General features: G+C 35.8%; 1 protein-coding gene across 1 annotated transcript; it reads left to right on the forward strand.

The window, feature by feature from the left end:
- Window positions 1-141: 141 nt before the first annotated feature.
- LOC123697957 lies at window positions 142-23,049 on the forward strand. Its single transcript, XM_045644533.1, has 28 exons — window positions 142-384; window positions 466-616; window positions 706-826; window positions 911-998; window positions 1,506-1,736; window positions 2,001-2,472; window positions 2,662-2,747; window positions 3,027-3,203; window positions 3,576-3,707; window positions 3,827-3,912; window positions 4,393-4,556; window positions 4,938-5,066; window positions 5,344-5,486; window positions 6,024-6,231; window positions 6,497-6,616; window positions 6,954-7,154; window positions 10,955-11,197; window positions 11,475-11,621; window positions 11,963-12,073; window positions 14,891-15,086; window positions 15,438-15,538; window positions 15,765-16,049; window positions 16,401-16,573; window positions 17,001-17,140; window positions 18,060-18,241; window positions 20,693-20,882; window positions 21,138-21,605; window positions 22,041-23,049. Exons 1-28 carry the CDS (start codon window positions 221-223, stop codon window positions 22,250-22,252), a joined length of 5,121 nt encoding a protein of 1,706 aa, XP_045500489.1. The 5' UTR covers window positions 142-220; the 3' UTR covers window positions 22,253-23,049.
- The last annotated feature ends 222 nt before the right edge of the window (window positions 23,050-23,271 follow it).

Here is a 23,271-nt window from a genome sequence, read left to right on the forward strand (position 1 = left end):
TTTTAAGTTGGCATCCTTAATATAAGTAAAATTCTGTTTAAAAAATATTCAAGGTTTATTTTTCGTTAAATAGCAACATTTTGCCTTGACAAATGAAAGGTAAAAAAAAAAATTATAAATAACACTTTTCAAAGTTCAAAATCAAACCGGAGTCGTTTTTGAGGTTATCAAAGGAGATAATTAATAAATTGTTATTTATGAAACTAATTTGTTTGAAAACATGGGTACATCTGTAAGGACGCTGTCCTGCATGATACTAATACTAGCAAGTGGATTTATATGTGAGAGTGCTAAAATAAACACACCACGAGTATTGCTACCATGGTTTGAAAATCATTACGTGAATTTTACGTTTGAAATAATTGAAGGAGGCTGTTATACATGGTAAAATTCATGAATATGTAATTATTGTGTTAATTATTAAGTTTGCTTTGATTTTAAATAACACACTCAACAAATTTTCAGGAGTTTGTCTCGCGATGACATCATCGACTTGGAGCCTCTTTACGACGATGCTTGGGGTCATTGTTCACGCAGTGCACGAGTATCTGTTTCCAAAACATGTATACCTCCAGGTTCAGTCATAATTCTAGCGGAGGAAGTGAGCACTGGCGAGGTAAGATTATCGAAAAAAATTGGCGGGAATAAATTTATTTGTATCTAATTCAATAGCGTATTCTGTATTTATATTTGTTATGTTTGTAGATTTTAAGAGGTGACGTTGATATTGATAAAATAACCTCATTGAAAGTTTTGAGTACTACATGGAAGTTATATTTGGAAGAGGCACCGGAAGCATTTGAAGTTATAGCGTATGATGATTCAGGTATGTCTTCACAAAGTTGATTATTTATTAAAAGAGGTATTATTCAATATTTACATGTTTATATAATCATTCTTATTTTTGCAGGCAATAAGTTTTCAACATTGGAAGGAATAAGTTTCAGTTGGACAGTTGAAAATATTGGAAGTACTTATGGAGATGAACCTTTAGTTATGTAAGACTGATTTTAATTTTTTATAAGTAAAGTAAGGACTTAGAAAATTTTTGATCCAAAGTGAAAATTTTTTTTTGCGCGTCGACGGAGCCCCGCTTCGCGGGGCTCCTGTTTCTGTGTAGTTTTTTTTTAAGAAACCTAACCTAACCTAAAGGGCGAATATCTCGGCCATTTTTGATTTTAGAGAAAAGTTGTTCCTATAAAGCATGCTTATATTAGCGTAATCTTTACGATAAAAAATAAATAAATAAGTGTTATAATGACACCAACTCCATCAAAAATTTTCGAAGTCCTGCGCCCCCTTTGCTTTAGTCCAACCATAATTCTCATGAGGATGTGAAGTATTTTTCTTTGTACAAATGATATAGGTATTCATTGGAAATGCAGTAATTTTCAATGGATAATCATTTAAAACAACTAAATTTCAATTTAACTAGATATCTAATTTATTCCCAAGATTATAATAATAATGTTAACTTTTATGGTAAAAATTCTGGATATTTTTAGGCTAGTTCGATGGAGTGACACAGATTATGAAGCTCCCAAAGGCATTACAGAAATAGAAGCTAAAGGTCAAAGAGCACATTCTGTTTTGTTATATGGACAAGCTATGGGAGAGTCCAGGGTTACAGCGTGTCTCGGTCGAATATGTACGGACTTTAAACTGCAAGTAGTCGCTAGTGTTGTGTTGACTCCTGCGACGGCTTATATTGTACTTGGTGATGCTCTACGTTATAGGTAAGATCTTTATAGATGTGTAGTTAATATTATATTCATTTGCCTATGTAAGAAGTGTAATAATGGAGAATGTATGTTAAATGGAGATGAATACGAACATGATTTGATAGCAAATTAAAATTTACATGATGCTAGATCAATTTGCTCTAATAGTTTAATGTTTTACTTAAATTAAAATGCTTCTGGGCTATGTATTTAAGCATTGATTAATAAACATAATCATATTTTGAATGGAAGTTGTTATTAAATTTTACCTTCTTTCAGAGTTGTCAGAGCTAGAGCTGGAAGGCTCACAATCCAAGATGTAGCAGAGACCCTTTACACAATGGCCATACAAGATTCCTCTGTTGCAAGATTAGAGGACACAATAAGCCTTGTAAGGGGCACAGAACTAGGCACAGCTCCCATATTCCTTATGTCTGGTTCCACAGAAGTCACAACCGCAATCCTTACAGTAGTTGAACCATATTCTATAAGAGTGAACATTCGGCCAGCAAATTTGATCATACAAGGGGACGAGTTTACAGTGCAATGTGTGGTTTATGATCAGGATGGTCATGCTTTAACTGCGGGACAGGATATTTTGATCAGATTATCAGTAGAAGGAGAGGCTAATGTTGATTTGCTAAGGTCTACAGAGAATGGCACTATTACAGATGCAATTGCACACAGCTCAGGGACATTTACAGTGACAGCTAAGCTTTATTCTATAGCTGGAAGGAGTGTGTCAAAAAAGGTATGTTATTTCTGCATAGACTTATTACCCACATTATAAATTAATAATGTATTTTAAATTTATTTAGAACTTCGTTTTAATTAGTGTACTATCAATATTAACTTTTTTTTAATAATTGAAATGCGCTTTTTTGAATAACTTTTTAATCAATTTTTTATTGGTTTATTCATATTATGGTTTGTTTTCTAGGTGGAAGGACAAGCATCAGCAGTTGCTGTTAGTCGAGTAGAGATTGTACCTCCAGAGCTTTATGTTGCTTGGACGGATTCTATTCAGTGAGTTTTCAAATAAATATATATTTTATTGTCACATGACATCTTCTGATAAGATAAACTTGTTTTGCTGTGTAGCATACATTTATTTTGTAGAAATTTTTTTGTTTAATTCAACTGCAAAGTATTCATATCAAAGTAACATGGTTTATTGCATTTTTATCAGGTAATTTCTTCAAATGACATACATAATTCAAATAATTAATTATTGTATCATATTTATTTTGTCCAAAATTCTGTTTTATTATCCAGCTAGATGAATATTATCCTAAAATTTTATAGGGACATTAAACTAAAACATCGCGGCGGTGGTGACGAAGAAGTTACTTGGACAGAAAACGAAAATGGCCACAGTGCTCTTTCTCTGTCTGACACGGGGGTAGTGACCGTGCGTGGAGTGGGACAGATAGATGTTAGCGTGCACTTGACTAAATATTCGTATATACGAGCGACGGGAAGGTATGTAATAATTTTTGTGTACATTAGATTAATATATAAGATTTTTTAGTCTAGGAAGATATGGAAAATCTATAGAAAAAATACAATTATTTGTTGTACTATTTTTTAGGAAACAGTATCTTCAACAATATAATATAATAATTATAGTTTTAATTTTCATGTGTAATATATTGGTCACTAAGAAAATAGAAAAAAAGAATACTTCATTGATGTTCTATGTTATTTAACTTCAACACACAATATTTGTTTTGTTCCAGTATTGCCAATTTCAAAATTAATTAATGTGTTTGCAAATTTACTTGTTCATAATTTAGTTTTTTGCAGGGTTTGAGTTAAAGATTCTTTGCAGTTAAATTATTAATTTTTTGCCAGGGTCTGGTCAGCAGTACCAGAAATGGTTCAAGTATCGAGTTCTGGCCACGCACGAGTAGGAAGACCGCATTATTTGCACATTGCACTAACAGCTACACATCCATCTACTGGCGAACTTTATAATTTCCACACGTAAGTCATAAATATTTTTTTTTGTTTTCTTTATTTCAATCGCAAGGAGAAAAATTCTAGACAGCTTTTCAGTAAACAAATCTGTCAATTTCACTTATTTTTTAATATTCTCTTCTCAGGTGTGATTGCAACTCATTTGCAGTATCTTTATTGGAAGGGCCAGAACCATTCAATGTAACTGCAGTGCCTTGGGTGCAGCCTGTTGGTAAGTTATTTACTATTTTTGTAAATACTAGCTTACCGCCCGCGGCTTCGCCCGCTTTGTCTAAAACCCAATAAATTATATACTAAAACCTTCCTCTTGAATCACTCTATCTATTAAAAAAACCGCATCATAATCCGTTGCGTAGTTTTAAAGATTTAAGCATACAAAGGGACATAGGGACAGAGAAAGCGACTTTGTTTTATACTATGTAGTGATTTTTATCGGAACTACTGATAATAACTGAAATCATTTATTTACGAATATATTGTACTGTATTATTAGGAGCAAAGCTTTTTGGGAGTTTTCGAAACCTAACACCACTGATTAGTGCAGTTTAATTTTGAATTAAATAATATGGTGTTCAAGTATTATGTCTTTTTGAATCTCAGAGGTGGATTTCATGTACAACGTTAGTGTTTTCGACAGGCAAGAGATGTCAATAATGTTTTAAACATTAAAAAAAATTATTCCATTTCCCAGAGGGCGCCTGTTGCGTAATAGAATGCTATTGGAAATCCCGCGGCGTATCCGCGGTACGCGTGTCCCGAGGACGCGCTGGTGACGTAGCACGTGTGGCTGTGAGAGCGGCACCTTCACTGCTCTGGCCTATGAGAGCCGCCGCGCTTGTCGGTGCCACGCTACCCGTGAGTAAAGAGCTTTATCTTTTTGTTTTTAATTAGTAGCTGGCCCGGTTTGTGGGGATCGAATGGAGTGTGAGTAGTGAGCTTTATATTTTTATTTGAATTGTGTGTAGCGTGAGTGGTCGGGTTTATATTTTAGTTTTTAATTTATTGTGGACGTGCGTAGTGCGTGAGGCTTTGTGTTTTTTTTTTTTTAATTTAAAGTGGATGTGTTTAACGCGTGAGTAGTAGTGATTATAATTTTGTTCAAGTCATTGGTATCAAACTTATGAGTCCTCTTCATCTATAGGCATAAACAAACTACTTTATTAATAAGTTAGCAAAGTAGTTTGTTTATGCCTGTTGTATCTTAATACATAAATATAATATTTTAATGAATTATAGGTACTCGCGGAAGGGGAAGCTCTAACGCCTCTTTCACTGGAGCCCCGTACGGCAGATATTGTATCCAGAGATGGTCAGCCACCACACAAGTACCCAGATGTGCAACTTTTTACCATGAAATGTCGTAGGGTATGTATTTAATTACTAGATATGTACCCAATATATTTTCGTGATCATTTAATTTTATCACCTTTCTCTTATCATTTCAATATGTTCAATCTTAAATTGTCTATTATGGAGAATGCAGCAACAAAGTAGTTTCAAAACAATTATAAGTACCGAATAAAAAAAATATTGAAAATGTCCAATATATGTATATGCGAAAATCAACATTATTGATTATACACAGAAAAAATAACATTCATTGTATTCATTATTTTCCATTTATTATGTTTTATTATCATAGAAAGGCGAAGCTCGTCTTGAATTGAGTTCGGAAGTGGAAGGCGAGAGAGAAGTCAGCGAATTGGAAGTATCCTGCGCTCCGCATGTATCCCGGGTCAAGTTGGAGCCCACAGAACCGCCGGGCAATTGTTCTGCTAGTACTAGGTAAGTGAGATTTATTAAAAACTAGATTTCCGCCCGCGGCTTCGCCCGCGTTTGCAAAGGAAAACCCGCATAGTTCCCGTTCCCGTGGGATTTCCGGGATAAAAACTATCCTTTGTGTTAATCCAAGTTACCCTCTATATGTGTGCTAAATTTCATTGTAATCGGTTCAGTAGTTTTTACGTGAAAGAGTAACAAACATCCATACAAACTTTCGCCTTTATTATATATATATTAGATATTAGATAAGATTTTTGTTAGGATAATGGAATATTTTTGAGTAATTTTCACATAAACTGCACCTATTTATCTATACATTTGTCCTTGTTGATTTAGTTGCCTGGCAGAAATCTGTTAGCGATAAGGCCGCCTCCTGTACATTGTTAAATACATTATTAATAATTATTAATAATTTTTTATTGTTTCCTATAATATGATGTACAGTAAAGAATTTTTAATTAATTTCTTTGTTCGTATATTATAAACATCTTAAAATGAAAAATTAAGTTTCTTATAAAATATTATAACACTTTTTCTCAGAGTATGGATACGCCCCGGCCAAGAAGTGTCGGTGAAAGTGATGTTATTCGACGCAATTGGTAGGGAGCTATTAGATGAACAAGGTCCGAGGATGTCGTGGGAAGTTCAACCTAATCACATTGGAATAGAGTACAAAGCTAGAGATAGAATGTTTGTGGAAACCAATCCGGACTATGCGCCTGTGCCTGTGCCTATGAAATATTTTCAAGTAAGTGCTTTAAAAAAGAGAATTATTACAATTTATTACAGTCAATTAGGAACAATGACAACATAATTATATTCCGTAAATGAAATAAATAATAATGAAAGTGATGAATCACTTATTACTGTTGTTGTTTTATAAAATTTGATGGTACTATGTAATAAGGATTGATTTCAAATATTGTAAAATACATTTTTTTATTTGTACATACTTATTTACTTATACATTTATTTTATTTTATTAATAACATTGTAATAATAATTATGAACAGTTGGTGTCCGCGGAAGAAAACGCGATCGGTTGGTCTGGAGTGTTGAAAGCTGATATTCCAGAAGCATCTGCCACTATACAAGCTAAGGTTGTGGCGCCTCTCAAATGTGAACCTAATAAGGTATGTTGTTAATCAATTAACGAAACTTACATAGAATCCTTATAGAATTCTTTTATATGATACATTCAAAAGTGTAACTAAATTGTATAGATAATAAAATACTACTATCCTACTTCGTACTAATGAAGTTTGAAAAAAGTGTGGATATATATGTGTGACCCTTTCACGTGTAGACCGCTGAACGGATTTTAATTATAATTGTGCTCGCGGTTTCGTCTGTGAAACCGTGCGGCAGAGCTAGTAAAAAATTATTCAAATAATTATGGGCTATTTTTTCATGCTAATTTATTATTACTTTTTTTTTGTATTGTTATTGTTATTTATTTAAAAAAAACAGGTGAACTTAGCCTGGGAGAGCGAAGTGGCCCCAAACATAGCCACTATAAGTGGTGGCAGTGGACGCTATGCTGTCGAGAGTCCCAAAGGAGTTACTGCTACGGTTGACAGTGGCATACTAAATGCTGTGTTACCAGCCCCTGGGTCTTATGATTTGACCGTTGTTGATCTGTGTGTGCATGGCGAGAGGCAGACTGTTGAGGTGGGTAATAATAAAATAAATTATTTTTTCACTATTAAATGTTATTATTTGATCGCACATGTTTTGTTTATTATAGTAATTTTACGATCAAATAATTTAGTGTGTTGTTATTTGTTAATCAATAATGAAAATTATGATATTTTTCTAACTGTAAGTCGTTCAAGAAAAACTTAACAAAAATATTTATTCATCCATTTACTTCACCATGTGATAGAAATGCGACGCAATAAACGAAAAGATGCGACGCAATATACTGATAAGGATAAAATTAAGTTCTTTAAATTTTAGTGATTACCAACGTCTACTTTCTTTGTGTGTGTCGAACAAAGTATTAATAATCGTGAAATTAAGAATATTCAATATATCTACAACCAAAAAGTTAAGATAGAAGATCCACGTAAATCTAACTCCATTGTGCAATGCCAGAGATGCCAACAATATGGACACTCCAAAAATAATTGTATGCGTCCGTACAGATGCGTCAAATGTGGTGAAGGACACAAAACCTCAGAATGTATGAAGAAAGACAGATCAACACCGGCTAAGTGCGCCTTATGTTCTTGTAATCACCCAGCCAACTACAAAGGATGTGTAGTATATAAAGAGATTCTAGCACGCCGTAATAAATCCCGCACCACAAGGACCAACAATAACATTGGTACAGCTCCTCCCACTGTTAGCCCCAATAATGTGCCAACCCCAAGCGAAACGCATCAGAGAACTTATGCTGCAGTCGTTTCTGGAGAAAGGTATAATAGTAATCAAGAGCTTAGGCAGGACGCCCAGGAACAAAACAACAAGTTAGAACATATCCTAATAAAACAAAGTGAAAAGCTAGATATTCTCATTCAACAAATAGGCTCCTTGGTGAGTCTCATCTCTACCCTTATATCAAAAATTACAAAATGACTTCTCTTATCATAGCTGCCTGGAACATCAATGGCATTGCTCCCAACACAAATGAACTTGAAACATTCCTTAAAGAAAACAAGATTGACGTCTGTCTTATCTCAGAGTCACATACAACAGAAAGAAGTCAAATATGCATACCTGGCTTTTGTGTTTATTTTACTTCTCATCCAGATGGCGTTGCACATGGTGGCTCTGCAGTTGTTGTAAAAAATAATGTAAAGCATTGGCTTCTGGAACCTTTCCCTGCAAAACACCTTCAGGCTACAACTGTAAGAGTAGAAGACCGTCTCGGCGCCATTAATATCTCTGCTGTCTACTGTCCGCCTAAACATAGAATTAGTGATGATATGTTCACTTCGTATTTTCGCACTCTTGGTAAAAGGTTTATATCAGGAGGGGACTGGAATGCGAAACACACACATTGGGGCTCTAGGCTAACGTTAACCAGGGGACGCGAACTTAAAAAATCTGTAGACATGAATTATCTAACAACATTGTCAACAGGAGAACCCACGTACTGGCCCACGGACAGTAACAAAATTCCGGATCTTCTCGACTTCTTTATCATAAAAAATATTTGTCCAAAATACACTCAAATCGAATCCAGTCTTGACGGATCTTCAGACCACACTCCAATCATATTACGACTCAGCATAGGTGTTATTAGTTCCACTCCAAATAACGACACGCTTTACAATTATAAAACTAATTGGGTGAACTTTAGAGAATACCTTGACGAAAATATCACACTAAAACTTCAAATGAAGTCGGCAGATGAAGTGGATAATGCTTGTCTTTATATTACAAACCTCATTCAAGTGGCTTCATGGATAAGTACTCCTGAACTAAAACACAAAGCATATAATACTCCTACTCCTATTGAAATTCGTGAAAAAATTGCTGAGAAGAGACGACTCCGGAGAGTTTGGCAGATATCTAGAAATAGAACAGACAAAAGTCGCTTGAATCGTGCTATCAAAGACCTTAAAAATCTTCTAAAAGAAGCCAGAGATAATTCTATAAGAAGCAATCTCGAAAGGATGTCTCCTGATGCTCATGGAGTCCACTCGCTTTGGAAAGCAACTAAAAACATTCCACAACCACAGAATTGTTCTCCACCTATTAGATCAAACGACTCGTGGGCGCGCACTGATCAAGAGAAAGCTGATGTCTTCGCAAGCTACCTAGCTAACATCTTTAAACCAAATGAACCTAATACACCCGAGGATCCTGAAATAGACACCATCCTTAAGCAAGACATTCAACTTTGTCCACCCCTGCGCCTAACAACGCCACGCGAATTATCTAGACTTATTTCCTTAATGGACTCCAAAAAAGCTCCAGGCTTCGATTTGATTAACGCTAAGATCCTTAAAGAACTCCCACGAAAAGCAATCGTTTTCCTCACTATTCTTATAAATAGTTCACTTAAATTATCGTATGTTCCTGCCCTTTGGAAAATCTCGCAAATTGTAATGGTTCCCAAACCTGGGAAACCAGCTAATGAAGCACAATCTTACCGTCCTATCAGCCTTACCCCGATCTTATCCAAGCTATGGGAAAGAGTAGTCCTGCATAGATTGAAAACCCAACTACAGCAAGATCAGTTGATTCCAGACCATCAATACGGATTCCGAGACCAGCACTCCACGGTAGAACAGGTTCATCGCGTTTACCAAATTATTAGGGAATGTCTAGAAAATAAGGAATACTGTTCGGCCGCCTTCCTCGATGTCCAGCAAGCTTTTGATCGAGTGTGGCACAGGGGTCTACTTTGCAAGATCAAACAGTTTTTACCTCACTCCTATTACTTACTCCTTGAATCTTACCTCAGCGAAAGGATGTTCCAGGTTAAGGTTCATGATGCCAGATCACAACTCTTTGCTTGCTTAGCTGGAGTCCCTCAGGGATCTGTACTAGGCCCGGTCTTGTACAATATCTTCACCAGCGACCTTCCCCATCACCCAGGGGTATCTATAGCAACATTTGCCGATGATGCCGCATTTCTAGTATGCAATCCAGATCGCGAGAAAGCTAGCTATACTCTACAAAATCAGCTAAATAAAACCCAAGATTGGCTAGATAAGTGGCGCATAAGAGCAAGTGCGCCTAAATCACATCATATTACATTTGCACTTAGACATGGTCTCTGCCCGCCTGTCCATTTGGGCCAAGAAACTCTGCCACACTCTTCTTGCGTGAAGTACCTCGGCTTCTACTTGGATCGTAGGCTCACCTGGAAAGATCATATAAAAAAGAAGAGGGCAGAAGTTAATTTCCGCTTCAAAAACTTACTTTGGCTCTTGGGTAGACAATCCACTCTTTCTCTAAGTAATAAACTTAGAGTGTACTGCGCAGTAATAAAACCTATCTGGACATATGGTATTCAACTCTGGGCCTCCGCTAGCGAATCCAACCTAATGTGCATGCAAAGGGTGCAAAACAACATCTTAAGAGTGCTCACAGCAGCACCATGGTACACTCGCAACTCTGAAATTCATGAGTATTTAGAAATGCCTACAATTAAGGATGAAGCTAAAAAATATCTCAAAAAGCACACACAAAAACTTAGAATGCATCCAAATCCCCTCTCACAGCAATTGCTTAAACTAAAACCCATGAAACGCCTGAAAAGAGCTAATATTGATGTCGAGCTACATTAGCAAGGGGGATTAGGGCACTGGCTCTTAATTCTTCAACCGCCAATTTATTCTGATCCAAAGTATCTGCTCATAGTCAATTGACTGATCGCAGATGATTATAATAAAAAAAAAAAAAAAAAAAAAAAAAAAAAAATTTTAGTGATAGAAATGCGAGGTAGCAAAAGTAAATTTACTTTTACATTTCGCATTTTAATGAAAAAAGTGAAAACAAATAAATGTTTTCAGGTGAACATCGAAGAAGTGCTAAGCGTGGAGGTATCAACCGCCCGCGCTATATGCGAAGGCGCGTGCGTGCCCATCAGTGCGCTTGTACGTGGCGTGTCCCATAGATACTTGTCCAGTAGCCGAGATCCCGAGTGGAGGACCAGCGGCAATGTGGTTGTGAAGGGAACCAGTTTGTGTGGAGTGAAGGAAGGCTCTGGAAGGGTCAGGGCGTCGTTGGCTGGCGTGTGGAGCCCGGAACTTGAGGTTAGTGTTCGATACCTGTGGAAGTATGAACAGCTCGCGCTATATGCGAAGTTGGTGCTAGTTCATAAAATTTTGTGATAATTGTTTTGAAATTGGCGATAATTTGTGTTATGACGACCACATTATTGTGAAGTCGTTCAGTAGGCATTTTCAGGAAAGGTTTCTTTGTCTCATTCTGCATCAACAAAAAGGAATAGATTTTCTATCTTTTGGTACTTAAGTACTTGATACTTGATAAGAAACATGTTTATAACATTAGTACTGTTTATATACACAGGTCACGGTGTTCCCCAGTCTTCGTATAGTGCCGGAACGATCCCGTCTACCTCCCGGAGCGAGGTTGCAGCTGCGCCATGCGGGCGGACCTCCCATGCACCTCGCTAGCTTGACGTACAAACTTAAACAGGGAAACACTTTTGTTGAGGTAAATATAATATAAGTTACTAGTATAAAAAACAGATTTTTCACTTATATTGTTTCCATACATATAACTCGAAGGACCAATACGAAAATAATTGCATGTAATAAAAATTTAAATTTTTGTATTGCATGAAGATTATTGATATATTTTGTAACATTTAAAATGCTGTATAAGACGTGGGTTCGAATACCGCCTCGTGATCTTTTTTTTTTTTGTTTTAAAATTTCTCATTATTGTCCAACTTAATAATCGAACGAACAAAGCTAATTAAGTATATTATTAATTATATACGGGAAATTTTAACGTATAAATCTATACTTACGTTGTGCCTATTTTTTTTGCAGGTGTCGCCCTCAGGAGCAGTGCAAGGTGTAAACTTAGGTTCGGCGCGTATCGTTCTGATCGCCTCCGATATAACTAATGTCGAATTGGCCACTGCTGAAGCTGAAGTTGAGGTATGTATATTAAATTTTATATTTTATAGTAGAGCCAATTTAATAGGCAACATTTGACTTCTATCAATTTTATTTTCGTAGGGTAACCTTCCTAAAAACATCGATTATACTGAATCAATCGATACGGACTTGAAACATGGCAATTTTAAAATTAATCAGGTGAATCCCTGTCAAAGTAATATATTTTCTTTCGTAAATTCAAGGAGCAAAATAAAACAAGCATCTTCATAATAAAAAAATGCGTTTATTCAAGTGTACTTTATAGATAATTAAAAAAATTTAATTTACGTGCTAGGGACTCACTAAGAGATCTCTTTAAGAATACTGGTATCCTCACTGTACCATCACAGTATATATTTAATAATATTTTATATGTACACAAAAACGCAGACTTACACACAAGAGTAGGAGATAGACACCGTTATGGCACAAGGAACAGAAATAAAATTGAAATGCCATTTTACCAGTTAGCTAAATTTAAAAATTCGTTTAAAGGTATACTTTTTTACAACAGAATTCCTCATAGTATTAAAGAGTTTAGTAGTGCTTAGGCATGACGAAAGATTTTGAAATCCTCTTCCTTAATGTGTGTATACGTTTACTATACAAGAAAAACCCTATATTTCGGTAATATACTTACATTTAACGAAGATAAAAGCCATTTTTCAAAAAATATTTATCAACTGTGCCAAAACAGCTCGCAGGTGTCATGGCGTAAGCGTGACGTCACTCTTTAGTAAATACGTAATTATTTGTATGCATTGCCAAGAAAATTAAAAATATATATATATTTAATATGTGTCATAGAAACGAATTTCAAAGTTTATAAGTGGTGTGCAGTATTGCAGTGTGAATCCACATTAAAATAATGCTCAAAAATGTGTTAGTAATTATTTCAAGCGAGAAATCATTGTATAAAGTTGGCGTGGAGAACCCCGAAACCACGTATTCGTGAATTCACAATTATATTTCTGTTCTGAGTCGATAAAGCATACGTGAAACAATAGAAAATAAATAAAAATGCATATTCTCAACATATTCATAACAACAGAACACATCTGACGTGAGTTGTTTACTTAAGCGTGACGTCACGCGTGTTTTAGTCAAAATGGCCAACTGCAGAATTTCAATGTTTTATTTTATTGATAATCTCATTAATCTTAGTGTTTTTAAGATTTTTAAGTCACTATATTGAATTTATTTATTATACATTTTCCCTTAAAAACACTAATACGATCATTTATGGATACTGTCGTCATGCCTATGTAAAAAACGTATTAGTTCAGAGAGCCTATTACAGCATTAAGGAATATATTGAAGATGGACCCATGGAGGGTTGTCGCGTAAAAACCCACAGGACAGTTCTTTGGCATATTATGATAATATATACGTACAGTTAGTTACATATTTTGTAAAATTAAATTGTAATACTGAAATGATTTAAAAGAGCAACTATGGAGTTTCTTGCCGATTCTTCTCCATAGATACTGCTTTCTGAATCGGTGGTAAATGTTAAAAATATGTATTGACGTTTCAAAAGTGCTTCTCGAAGAAGTTTAATTGGATAGATAAATGTTTGAGTTTGAGTTTTGAGTTAATAATAAATAAAATTCTGTTTTATTATAAGCACAACGCATTTATTAATTTATGGTGATATTTATTCAAAGTAATCATTGCATTTGATTCTACATATTATCACGATTTCGATTTTTATAGTGGTAGTACTATAAAAATCCCAACGCAGGATTAGTGCGTTCATAGTTTTTTTGATGAAACCAACATTTTATGTATATTTATAAGTAGGATAATATATAATATATCGACTAGGTTGCCAGTCAAAATTTGCCCGCAAGCATGTTTAATTAAATTTTTTCTAATCGATTTTTGGGAAAAAATTTCGTTCACTTGTTCTTTTTATATAAAATTTAATCTACATCATGGCAAATTATACATATAAATATTAAAAAAAATCACGGTTGCCGTTTTTCACCTGGCCGCAACCTGGTGCAAACAGGTATGATTTCGATCCATTTATACGTTCATCACGCACATTTATGAATCATATTTCAAATTAAAGCTATTTTTTTTCCTATTAATTATTATCATATATGGGTGCCTAATTAAATCCGCCCGCAAATAAGGGTTGCCGGCTGTTGAAGATGATGAATATTTAAGGTTCAGTGAAATAAAAGAAAATTAAATTTACTACAACTTTATTTTGACGACCTTCTCATAGAACGAGCGGTTTTGCCAATATTTTGCTTCAAACGGGAGCAAAACTAAAAATTTCAAATTTTCGGGAAAAACGGGCCATCTTTGAAGGGCCACAGCTTAGTTGTTATAAGGTTTAGAGAGCTGCGGTAAGGCATAAATTGTTGCAAATTTAATTAGCTTTATTTTTATAGAAAATGTCACTTGTCAGAAACGCATAGTTTATGACGTTTAGAGCAAAAAGTGAAAAAAGTCCAAAATTTTCGCAGTTTATCACGTGGTGCGCAGCAAGCACAACTTTTTCGAAGTTGCAAATTGGGATTTACATCCCCCTTACTTATTCAAACAACATATCATAAATTCAGCACTACATCATGCTTTGCAAATTTAGGGTTGTTTAGTGACGATTTCTACATATAAAGTTCATAGTTGCTTGCTAAGTAGGCCGCGGCGCCTTCCTAGCATTCGCTGTACGGACAATCGAGCGATAATCATGTTGTTTTAGCAGTTGCTTTTGCAGCCGCTGCGCGCCGCTGCTTATCAATGTGAATTGACCCATGTTGTTTTGTGGAAAGCGACATATTTCATGAATAATATTTGTTTCAGGTGGTACCTATATCGAACCTTCGCTTGCGGGCTTCAACTCAAACACTGTTGGTGGGCAAACCTGGTCGTGTATGGATAGAAGCGGCCGGGCTGAGCACAACAGCGCTGTGGGCGCTGCACCCGCCGCCGCGCGCCACCTGGACCCTGCGCGACCCCAGCGCTAGAGCCGCCACGCTGTACACCACGCACGCTATGGGTGAGTGTGCGTGTGGACACAAGCGGCCGGGCTGAGCACAACAGCGCTGCACGTAAATCGTCGTGACGTAACAACCGCTATTAGCGGCAACCTGGGTTGCGCACGTGTTGCGCCAGGATCCTGCGGGATCCTGGCTAGACTCGCGACATTGTACAATAGGCACGATAATATTTAAAATTACAAACAACCATAAAAAAAAAAAACAGCTAACCGCACTTTTTTAACGACTTACTATAACCCTGCAAATCGATTCAAGATAATCGAAAAAAAAAAACTAAAAACTGCAATATTTCTCTTTGCAGGAAGGAAAATCTGATTTTAAACATGAATATTTTTATTTCGATATTTCAGATATGTTGGAAAGAACAGCCGCAGAGGGATTGTCGATACGCGTTGTTCCGCTGAAAGCAGGCGTTATTACAATCGACGTTCGAGTGCGGAATATGGGACAGGTAACTTTGGTCACGATTTACAGCTTCAAAAATGCATTTTTACAATGAAAAATATAAAAACGTAGAAATTTATTACATGCGCGATTTATAAATATATTTTTGATTATTTCAACAATTAAAGTTTAAAAAACGTGTAGTGTTGACTCTAAGAAATCAATAAATAAATAAAAAAAATATAATGTATCACAACTTTCACAAATCACCATAACATAAAAATTCCTTTCAGGTATCCGAAACGCGTTCCTGGGACAGCACAATCGAGATCCTCGGCATAACAGATATCAAGACATCCGTAGACGGTCTATCACGAGAAATGGACTCTGGAGAACGACTTGCTCTAGCTGTAGGAGCCACTGTGAAGTTACATTCAGCGCCCAGAAGTAGCTGGGTGTCGTATGACGATGGAGCCTTTGATTTGCGACCGAGCGGTGAACTGGTTGCTATGCGACCGGGGCATGGGGTTGCTGTGGCAAGGCATAATGATGAGAGGAACGGAATTAATCGGGAGAGTGTAAGTTTTTTTTGTGTCTTTGTGATTTAGTTGTTTATGTTGATGAAAGTTAAATGTTTTCTTTACTCATTAAAATATGAGCTTTTTTTATTGGTCTCTGAATGTTAATTTACCGGTTAAGTAAATGAAATGATTTTCATACTTGTTAAGTTAATTTATTAGGTATTAAGTTAAAAAGTAAAACCATCACTCATTCACATTATAAAAAAAATATAGTCTATGTAACTTCGCATTTTTAAATTGTTTTATAGTTTTAGTTGCAAATAATTAAATTAATCCACAATATAAGGGGGTAATAAAAGTTAGTACTATGTATCTTTTTGCTTGAATATTTTTAATTTATTTCCACAGATAATCCACGTAGAAGTGGCAACGCCGCACTACTGCACCGCGGAGCCGTCCGGCGAGGACGAGGCCGGGATACGCGTTGTATTGCGCAGTTCTATCGGCCGCGAGCTGATCGGCCCGCAGGCTAACTGCTCCGTGTCGCCGCCGGTGCATGCGCATGCAAGGCCTGCTGTTAGGTAAACTATAAAATAAATCAAAATAATATTCACACGTACGCACGCACACAAGCACGAAAGCACGCACGCACACATGTAGGAACGCACACACGTCCGCACGCACGCACACGCACACGTACGCATACATTGACAAAAACACTTGAATCATTTTTTATTGCTCTATCTTTTAAAAATGTTTTTTAATTGTTATCTATATGTTAGACATTTGTTACCAGAGACAAGGAGGACGATCTTAATCTATGTTTAATAATTTATTTATATATTTAGTTGACGAGTAATAAATAATAAACTTATTTTAAATCGACATCTTTAACATCCTGTATTGTAGTTGTTGTTATTTATACATATTATAAAACTATTGCTTTATCGCAGAATATTATTTTACGAAATATTTCGTATTTCATACATTGAATTGTTTTATTTTCAGTGGTCTCGGAACGGAACTATTACTGTCGAATATAGATGGGACTGGTGCGTTTATGGGATTCCACAGCACTATCGGGGGACACACTGTCTCCGATGAAGTATGGGTTTCCGCTACAGACGTTAGCGTTAACAGGATATTAGGTAAATTATAACATTAACATTATTTCTTTATGGAATGAAAAAAAAACATAATTTATACTTTGTATTGTTTCCTCTTGATCGAACTGCATCTTATAATTAAAATTTTTAAAGAAACAAAAAATACACTAGTTCCACGTTCATTTCCATTTTTATTCAAAATTATAAAAGTAATCTATTTTGACTAAAATATTAGTAATTTGATGATTTACATTGAGAAATCGTTGATAATATTGATGAATACTCCGTTTGGTTGGATTTGTTGAACAATGTTGTCTGTCTTTGCTCTACGACTGTGATACTTCATGTTTACATATTATCATGTCGTCGGAGGAACAAGTGTTGATTCATGATTGTAATTAACGATGCTCTCTAAACAAGCTGAAGATGCTATACAGGGTTAGTTTTCAATGACCAGCCAAAATTTAAAATTAAGATCTAGATATTAAACCAAAGGTACATTTGAAATATTATTGTCGAATAAAAAAAATAAATAAAATAATAACATTCATTTGAAAATGTCTTAAAAATTTCCTAAATCGTAAACACGCGATAAGTTCAACGACCTCGCTCTGCCGCTCGCCGACGTCTTATTGCGAATCAGTGCACTTGTGTGCGTGCGCGTATCGCCAAATTTATGTGTGTGCTTACTTCTACCTATCTAGGTTGTTGAACTGACTTTTGCTTTTGTAATGTCCACACGTTCGCTTTTTAGTGGCGGACAGGAATGAAATCTAATTTAAAAAAAAAACGTTTTTTTTTCATTAGATCGAAAATGTTATCGATTCTGAACCATTTCTGAAAATTTGGCCGGTCATTGAAAACTAACCCTGTAGAAAGCAAGTCAATGATTTTAGTAACTTCATTCCATCGGGGTGTCCCTTGAGACCTGTCAAGTTTTTATTTATGTGTTATCTTCCAGCGGTGGGCAGCTGGGCAGTGTGCCTGGAGGGCGTGGGCTGGCGCGGCGACAGCTCAGTGCGCATTGCGGCGGGCGCGGGCGCGTCGCTGGCGCTGCTGGCGGGCGCCGCGCCCGCGCGCCACGCGCTGCGCCGCGACCGCCCCGCCGCCGCCGCCAGCGTGCACCAGCTGCCGCTCACAGAGGTATAAACTTCATCATCATCATCAGCCCATATACGTTCCCACTGCTGGGACACGGGCCTCCTATGAGGGTACAGGCCATAATCCACCACGCTGGCCAAGTGCGTGTTGGCGGATGACACATGTCGTCGAACTTTTTAATTCTTCGACATGTCGGTTCCCTCACGATGTTTTCCTTCACCGTTCGAGCAGTGGTGATGTTACAACATGCGCAGATAAATTGAAAAATCAATTTATTTCCTGCGCGCTCACCTGGTCCCGAACCCCGGACTTATCGATTCAAAGTCCGAGGTCTCACCACTGAGCCACCACTGCTCTTACTGCGTATAAACTTACGGCCTTACTAATTAAATTATTCCTCATAATATAAAAGAGTTCAGTAGTTGTAAATTTAAAACTTATATAAAAAATGTACTAATTCAGAGAGCCTATTACAGTATTAAGAAATATATGGACGATAAAAACCTATGAAGGGTTGTCGCGTAAAAACCACAGGACAGTTCTTTGGCATATTATGATTATAATGTACATGTCGTGGTCATATCGTAGATTTGATCATTTCATGATATGAGTGGCCATTTCACGAAATGGTCGCATATCGTGAAATGGCCAACATAGTTTGATCAGATCGTTAAATCGTCAACGTTTCACGATTTGGTCATCCACATTTGGCCAGATCGTATAAAATATAAAGAGTCCATAAAATATTAAAAAATTTCAGAATAACTATATTCTAAAAACTTGTTTAATGTCACTTAAGTTAGTGCCGCGGCAGCGGCCGGCGAATGCCAGAAGCGAATCGTTTTTGCAATAGAAAACAATTAGGTTAGGTTAGGTTACACTTTGATAAACAACGCACGAGCCGAGCGAGCAAAGCGAGCGTGCCGCGGCAGCGGCCGGCGAGTGCCAGAAGCGGATCGCTTTTTAAAAAACAAACAATTATAATAATATAGTAGTAGTTTCTTAAATTATTTTATTTAAGTCGCATTTTTTCTTAAATACATACATAAGATATCCACATTTTCCATAGTACTCGTACCTCTTCGTCGTAAATTCTTTGCTATGACTTTCTTCATAATATTGTTATTAAACGAATTATGAAGTTTTTAACTGCGAATAATTTAATTTTCGCCAGCGGCCGCCATCTTATCACATAAACACAGAGCTTGCAGCGCCTCTACCAACGATTAATGTAACTATTTTACGATATGATCAAATAATTTTGGTCATTTCATGAAAAAACCGTGCGTTAATTGGCCATATCGTGAAACGATTTCTTATCATTGATCTGCCCATACCACATCATGATGTGGCCAAACTAAATTGGCCATTTCACGATATGCGACCATTTCGTGAAATGGCCACTCATATCATGAAATGATCAAATCTACGATATGACCACGACATACATATAATGTATTTTGTAAAATTAAATTGTAAAACTGACATGATTAAAAAGAGCAACTATGGAGTTTCTTGCCGATTCTTCTCCGTAGATACTGCTTTCCGAATCGGTGGTAAATGTTAAAATATGTAATGACGTTTCAAAAGTGCTTCTAAAAGAAGTCTAATTGAATAAATAAATGTTTGAGTTTGAGTTTGTTTGAGTTTGAAAAATGTTACCCATTCGCTATGCAATGGATTAGTCATTGCAATAACCTGTCTTGTTTTTATGATTGACGTTTCATGTGAGCAAGAGCAGGACACAGCTATTGTATAAAATGGTAGAAATTTATCCATTGTTTAACTTTTTATTAGTAAAGCCGTTAATCTATACTAATATAAGGCCGCCAATTGTGCAAAATTTTTGTACCTTATTAGATTGTACTAAATTTCCTTACATTGTTTTGTACAATAAAGTATTATAAATAAATAGATAATTACAAAGGTGAAGAGTTTGTTTGTTTGAACGCGCTAATCTCAGGAACTACTGGTCCTATTTGAAAAATTCTTTGTGTTAGATAGCCCATTTATCGAGGAAGGATATAGGCTAAATATCATTACGCTAAGACCAACAGAAGCGGAGCCACGCGGGTAAAACAAAGCTTAAAAAACGTACACACGAATTTAAATATTCATTAAGGTCCGTAAAGTATGTTAGCTCAATGTCATATCTTTGAAACCCTCTCTTTGTGACTCCATGACATGCGCTGCGCCACGATGGCCCCGCTGCGCGTGCTAATGTGCAACAGCGTGCTGTTATTGCATTTCTACATGACACATAGTATCGTTTTTTGTTATTATTTTATACAAATAAATAAAATGATACTTCACCCCAAATTTACTTACTTACTCAACCATTTAAGGTCGTTCGTAAAATACGTAATACGCATTTCATAATTTTTAGCCTTCGCACAAAACCAATCATCAATTCATTTTTGTGCTTACTTGTCACCACGATATTTTTATATAATTTGGAGCAGTAACAATGTTAACAATAATATTCTCTCACAGATGGAATTCATTCCCGGCGAATGGCCGGCATCTTTCGTGCCGTTGAAAATAGACTCCGGTCTGGGAACCGGGCCGGTGCTCTGTACAGAGGAACAGAAGTACGCGCTTGAGGGGGTGGAAGTCGAGTTGCCGTATACATGCAGGACTAAGCCCCCGCACACGGCGCAACCGGTTTTGGATCTTAAGAACGGTTAATTGTTATTTTGCTTTAATTATTAAAATATAAAACTAATATTCATAATGAAAATTACATACATTTAATTTTTATAGCATTAAATTACTTTATAAATGATACATTTTTAAAGAATAGAATAAATTTAATTACGAGGATTGATTAAAACCATCATCTAGAAATGAAAAATTTGTCATCTCGACAATTATTTATTTTTTAACAATTTTTGTTACGACATACTTAAACAGCATTATATAAACAAAAATGTTTCAGGTCAACTTGGCTGTTCAATAATACCAGCCGTACAGGTCACGCAATCTTTAGAACTCGACTTATGCGCGGAATGGGAAACATTCAGAACGTGCACCAAAGTCCTCCTCCTCCCGTTAATACACGTCTCAGCGAACAAAGTGTCGCTACTCAACCCTCCAACGCTATTCACAATAACGGGACATCCGCAAGCGATGAAACATGTCAAGATGACCGCATCTCCTGGACTAAAGATAGAACCCAGTATAAAGGACACTGAAATTGTAGTGACAGTGAAAAGTGAAAGTGATGATTGTGGCCTCGGGTGGATCAATATTGTGTCGAAGTTAACAGCGCAAGAGATAAGGGTTGATGTTGAAAGAGAGTGCGATATTGCATGCGGTACGCTGTTGGGAGCGTTGTTCTCTCTGCTGAGACCGTACTTGTCAACGATCATAACTGTAGCGGTTATGGCTGCTGGATATTGTTATGGTAAGAATTTGTTTAATTTTATAAGTATATCTATTATGGTTTTCAGACATAACATAAATTGTAACAAAAATTTATAGTCTAGAATCTAGGTAACAACTTTGCTTTCATCATTACAATATACAACATGCATTCTAATCTTTTATACAGTTTTTTGTAAATTAAATTAATTGAATCGGTGTCATAGATGCCCTGTTTATTTGTGGGACAAGATTAACAATAATAAATTTGAATTGTTGAATTTGATATTTTTGGTTTTATGGCATTCAAATACCATGCCATAAATATAAATTTATTAAGAATAGAAAAAATTCGATCACGAGGCTGGACTCGAACCCGCATCCTTTCCCGCCAATCCGGGGCAGGCAAATTTAAATTTATATTTGAATTGTTATGAAAAAAATTAATCTTGTGTTTAATTTAATCAATTATTTTCAGTCCAATCAAAACTACAACAGAAGTCGCCAATCCGTTTACCAACCGAGCCTGTACAAACGGTGCTCCCGGAAACGCCGCCATTACGCCAAAGGAGTTGGTCCCGAAGCCCATACGCTTCTAACGGACCTAGCTCTCCCATATATGGAGATGCTAGCATGCTACCAGATTCGAGTTTCTCACCAACTTCAAGAATGCACTCGAGAATTCTATAGCAGTGAATATGACCAAAGACAATAAACTGACTGACTTTTAAAGTGACTAAGTGATTTTTATGTCTAAAGACATAATGTGGTGTTTGTGACTCGCTTTTAATATGGTAAAGGAAGGAAGGGATATTGAACATGTGGTAATATCGGATTTTGTGGTTAATTTAGGTTGTTTACTCGTAAGAGATTTTCATTGTGTGTTGTCAGTCATTAGTTTTAGATTTTGTTTGTTATTGGCATAATAAAGTACATGGGAAACTGTCCCAAAGGATACATTAAAACTTCAGACAGGCAAGAATTGTTTATATATATATTATGTTTATACTAAAAAAAGGCTCATGATAAAACTTGGTTTGAGTGAAACTAGGCTGTAACACTAATTCTCTTTCATAAAATATAGTATTAATGCTTTAGTTTTTAAGTGGAAGGCACCCTTTTTGGTTTTTTTAAGATGAAAAGATCTTGTTTTTGTTGTTAAAATACGAAACTTTAAGAGCTTTTTTGTATATAGTTAGATTTACGTATTTAATGATGTGGTGATATTAAAATCTGGATTATTTAAATTATGAAAACTTCTTTAAATGTGACAGAATTATGTACATTTTATAAGGTTGTAACATACAGACATGCAAAAAACATACATAATTTGAATAATTTGTACTCATGTTTTTTTATACATTTTTATTATTATTACTACAAAACTATTATTAAGATATGTCTAACAAATATTTTGACTAACTACTATTACTGTAATTAACATGTAAATTAACTAATATTTTAAATATAGAGGTGTTATGGACTTATACATGTAGATTATTTCCAAAACATCCAAAGCTTAGGAAAGAGAAACCCAAGGTATCTTTCTCTTTCTTACAAAGACAAAGATAGGGTTCGTGATATCCTCTCTCTTTCTAACCATTGCATAAGTCAGTTATATCTATAATACCTCTATGATTTCAGTACATTGTTTTCTTTGATATATCATGTTATTCATATTATGGTATATATTTTAACATTAAAATAAA

This window comes from Colias croceus, chromosome 15 (assembly GCF_905220415.1).
Source record: "Colias croceus chromosome 15, ilColCroc2.1".
NCBI lineage: Eukaryota > Metazoa > Arthropoda > Insecta > Lepidoptera > Pieridae > Colias > Colias croceus.